General features: G+C 44.9%; 1 protein-coding gene across 1 annotated transcript in view; it reads right to left on the reverse strand.

Moving 5' to 3' along the window:
* The window catches only part of SZT2 (seizure threshold 2 homolog (mouse)), a 141358-nt gene that overhangs the window by 39570 nt on the left and 97147 nt on the right, over nt 1-4641 (reverse strand). Inside the window, exons 57-59 of the mRNA XM_018561561.1 lie at nt 3615-3742; nt 2309-2316; nt 2043-2097 (exon numbers count right to left, since the gene is read on the reverse strand). Of these exons, the coding sequence (XP_018417063.1) occupies nt 2043-2097; nt 2309-2316; nt 3615-3742 (191 nt within the window). The remainder of the gene's footprint in view (nt 1-2042; nt 2098-2308; nt 2317-3614; nt 3743-4641) is intronic.

Consider the following 4641-nt stretch of genomic DNA (forward strand, 5'->3'; position numbering starts at 1 on the left):
ATCTTATTCGTTTCGTATTCGTTTAGTTCGCAGCAGTGACATTTGAAGGGGGGGAAATATTTTTCTCCTTCTCTAATGTCACTTTGCTCCAACGAACGAAACGAATAAGAAACGAATAAGAAACGAATAAGAACAGAAAACGAAACGAACGTTCGTACTAACGCTACCGAATTTCGGAAATGGAAATTCGGATTCGTTTGCATTCGTTATGTCTGTAATTCGGAATTCGGATACATCCGAATGTCCGAATTTCCGAAAATTCGTCCGAATTTCGATTCGGAACGAAACGAATCGCACATGTCTAATATATATATCTATGTGTGTGTGTTTCATACATCTTTTTTATACACCCTCTCTATATATATATACACACACACACACACACACACACACACACACAGTATAAGTTCAGCCTTCTGCATTTCAAACTCCTCAATCCCCATCCACTCAAACATAAAGATGCGTTTTCCCCTCAAATGTATCCTCGTCAATCAAATTTAAAAAACACTGGATTTTTTTGTGTGTGTGTGTGGCCGCTCAGCGAGGATCACATGCATGCAGAATATTGCTCCGCAGAGATATTTTTTTATTTACTGATTTAATCTGGTTTTTTTTTAAAATATAATTACTATAATAAACTTTAATGACACTACAGACTAGATAACATTTTACACACTTTACTATAGTTATGTTATAATGAGAACTATCAAGTCAGTTAGAAGACATCAATCTTCCAGGTGCCACTAAAAACGGCTTTGTGTGCCCAACGGGGCCCCCGTGCCTTACCTTGCTGATCCCTATAAAGTGTACCTGTGACCAGCGCATAAAAGGTGACATTAACTTTGTGAGTTAATCAATATTTAATAGACTATAACAAATGGCTGCAGCTATTGTATGAAAGTGATGGATATTCACAATGGATATTCTATAATTTAGCAGCCTGCACAGCCGCGACTCCTGACTGAGATGCTGCTAAACTGCAGAATCTATTGCAGGCACAAAAGCAGGTCATGTGATGGCAAGTTGGCCCAAATTGTTTTGCTGCCACTGACGTAAGGCTTACATAGACTGCAGCTCAGACTTATAAACACATTCCTGGCTGCTATACATTCCACAAGCCGATTCTAAGTACTTATTGATACCTGCTTTCACTTCCAGTTGTGTCAGATGAAGACAGGAAAGTCTCTCAAATGGCAAAAAGAAAAAAAAAAAATTACACATGTTCTTAAAATGTACTAGTTTAGCCCAAACTAAGAAAAGTTCTGGCATTAGATACAGTTTATTGTTCTGGAATCTGCAATCCTGCCACATACTTTATAATGGCAAGCTTAACTCCACTCATCCGAATGTATCATTATTTTATATTATGGAGACTCAAAGAGGAGCTGGGGGGGACCCCAAACCCTCAAGGTGGGCTGGAACAAACCATGGTAGGGACCGTTCAACACTTCAGTCCCCAAGGGATATAAGAGGTCAGAGAGTGCCTCAGCCAATCACTTACATCACTCCTGGGTGGACTTATATACTGTGCAGAGTGACACGGCTTCAGCAAGTGTTCCAATATGGAGGAAGGTCGAACATCCACGCTTAAGGGGGCCCCACGCATATCAAGATGATTGATCATTTGATGCAACTAAAGTGACCAAACTGAACAAGAATCGTAAACAACAGATCCTCCATTCAATTGATTTTTGACGCTGCCATGCTGAACGGCCGATCATTTCTAATCAATTGAATGGATATCTGCATCATATCAGACAACCAATTGTAATACAGATTGATTAAATGATAATTATCAATAGACCTTATTTTCAATCAATACTCTACATGTTCCGTGACATCTTTTGATACTTTAAATCGATGATAAATCACTTGTTTGTGTTCGCTCGTACCTAAATCAATAACAAATCGATAAGTGTATGGCCACCTCTACAACACCCACCTTTGTGTATCACTCCCCACAACAATCGCATAACTTCCGTGCGTCACACCCCACAACCGTCACCCTTGTGTTCACAACCGGCAGACTGTGATAAACTTACACTTCGTCACCTGGCAGCCCTGATCATCAATTTTATCTTCACCATCCTCCTCCTCCTCCTCATCATAGTCATCTTTATTATCATCTTCAAATGATAAGAGAGCGCCACAAGGTTTCAACAGTGCAGAAATGTTTAATTATTAAATGCAAATGCTCTTATGGAGATGCCAACATGTTACAGACTTAGTGGACGGCCATGGAGTATCAGAGGTACATGCATAGGAGGCGCTAGAGATCCTATTAATAAATTCCAATATTGTGGGTTACCGTTTTTACTATAAGCTTAAAGGAGAACTATAGGGTTAAGGCTTTTCCCCATAGTTCTCCTTAGGGTAACAGGAGGACACAAACTAGCGTCCTCCCGTCACCCTAAGCTCAGTATATAGGGAGCTGCTGTTCACGGTATACTGAGACGCCGCAGCTGAAGCGGATCCCGACAATTATGCCAGGATCCGCCAAGCTGCGTGACTGACAGCTGGCTCTGCCTATCTAGCTGTACCCGCCCCCTCCCCCATCCGTTCCGCCACTTAGCGATGGAGGATCGGAGCGGGGAGGGGGAATCCAGCCCCTCCCCTGTCACGGCAGAGAGCATTGACAGGATCGAGAGGGGAGCGAACGCCGGGATGTGTTCGCTCACCTCCCGATCTTCTGAGCCGACCTGTGACAGTCTCATTGTCACAGGTCGGCTAGAACTATGAGGGGAGTGAAAAGCACCCGCCTCATAGTTCTCCTTTAATCGCTTCAGTGGGGTTACTACTGTATAATAAATAGGGATGCAGCGATACCGGTATTTAGGTATCGAGTACAGATATAATTTTTTTTGGTACTCGCCGATACCGAATACTGAGCACTGGAAGTCCCATTCAGGAAGCCAGGCGGCGTGTAATGACTCGCCACCTGGCTTCCCGATTAGCAGGGAAGCCGTACCCATGCCTTCCGTCACTAGGTGACGAGAAAGCATTGAGCCGGCTTGCTGGCCAATCAGGAAGCCAGGTGCTGTGTAAAGACGCGCCTGATTGGCCAGGAATCCGGCTCCATGATCCCTCGTCATGAGGGAGCATGGAGCCGGATTCAGGGAGTCAGGCAGCGCATCATTACACGCTGCCTAGGTTCCCGATTGGCTGGAAAGCTGGCTCTCTCATCAAAAGTGACGAGGGAGCGCTGCCCGGCTTCCTGATACCGGAAGTATCGGGCTAGGCATCGGAGCATTTGGGCGACTACAGGCATGACTCCCAGAGGCATGGTGGAATGTGTAGTTAAAGCACAGTCGGAGGGCCGGAGTTGCCCACCCCTGCTTTTTGTGGATCAGGAAGGAATTGTTTTCCCCTGCTGGCGCAAATTGGACCATGCTATACTGTACAAGGATTTTTGTCCCACCCAGCTCCTGGCAGGTGATGTCACTGGGCCTGAAGCCGGTCTCAGGTGGTGAAAATACTAGGAACGGCCCTGGTTTTGGTTTTACATACATTTTAAATACAACCAGTTATCCCTTTACATGAAAACAGGGACCCTGTCAGGGGCAGGGTTATAAATGACACTCACATAGCTGGCACATGGCATAGGGGTGACTTACCCTGTTCTGTGTTGTATCTCCACTGGCGGAAATTACGTCCTAGCAGGGTCATCTCGCCGGCTGCAGCAGGCCGAGTTGGGCTGTGCTGGCTGGTGGAGTATGGCACAAAGGCCGGACCTTCAGGGCCCCTAGAGGAATATAAATTGCTGCATAAAATATTTTCTAATATCCTGACTAATAAATGAAAGATTTAGGTACTTGCCATATAATCTTTTTTGTGTTTTGTTTTGGAGTCCATTAAGGGGTACAGGAATTTAGAGACAGTTGGGTTATACTGCCACCTTCTATAGGTTAGGACAAAATTGTAAAACCTCTCCTCTGGATTCATGTACCAAAAGCTCATGTTGAGGAAACACCAATCAGGATAGCTAGGGAGGAATCTTGACTGAAGTCACTGAAGAAAGTAATTCCACCAAGAAAGGAACGCCAGCAAAAAATAACTTGCCTTTTTTTTTTAGGAGAGCTGAAGAAAAGGCTCCTAGGATACTAGCAAAAAACTGAAGCATGCTGGGTACAGGAGAGATTCTAACAGAGGCTGGCCTACGGTTTTTCTGTTTGCCAGTGTTCAATCGTCTTGTGGGTGGCAGGACAACCCAACTGTTTCTGAATTCCTGTGTCCCTCAATGGATGAGAAAGAAAAAAATGTTTTTGTGTGTTTTGTATTGGTGCCATTCATATGTCGACTGCAGTGCGATTGCCCGCGTTCTGAATGCCAGGGCAGTGCGGTCGCATAAAATAGTCCATGCAGCATTTTCTCCGATTACACTGCACCGGAACGGAGGGCATTCCTGTGCAGGTGGCAGGACAACCCAACTGTTTCTGAATTCCTGTGTCCCTCAATGGATGAGAAAGAAAAAAATGTTTTTGTGTGTTTTGTATTGGTGCCATTCATATGTCGACTGCAGTGCGATTGCCCGCGTTCTGAATGCCAGGGCAGTGCGGTCGCATAAAATAGTCCATGCAGCATTTTCTCCGATTACACTGCACCGGAACGGAGGGCGTTCCAGTGCGGGCGATTGCACTGCGG

This window comes from Nanorana parkeri, unplaced genomic scaffold (genome assembly GCF_000935625.1).
Source record: "Nanorana parkeri isolate BGI_ZX_2015 unplaced genomic scaffold, ASM93562v1 scaffold530, whole genome shotgun sequence".
Classification (NCBI taxonomy): Eukaryota; Metazoa; Chordata; class Amphibia; order Anura; family Dicroglossidae; genus Nanorana; species Nanorana parkeri.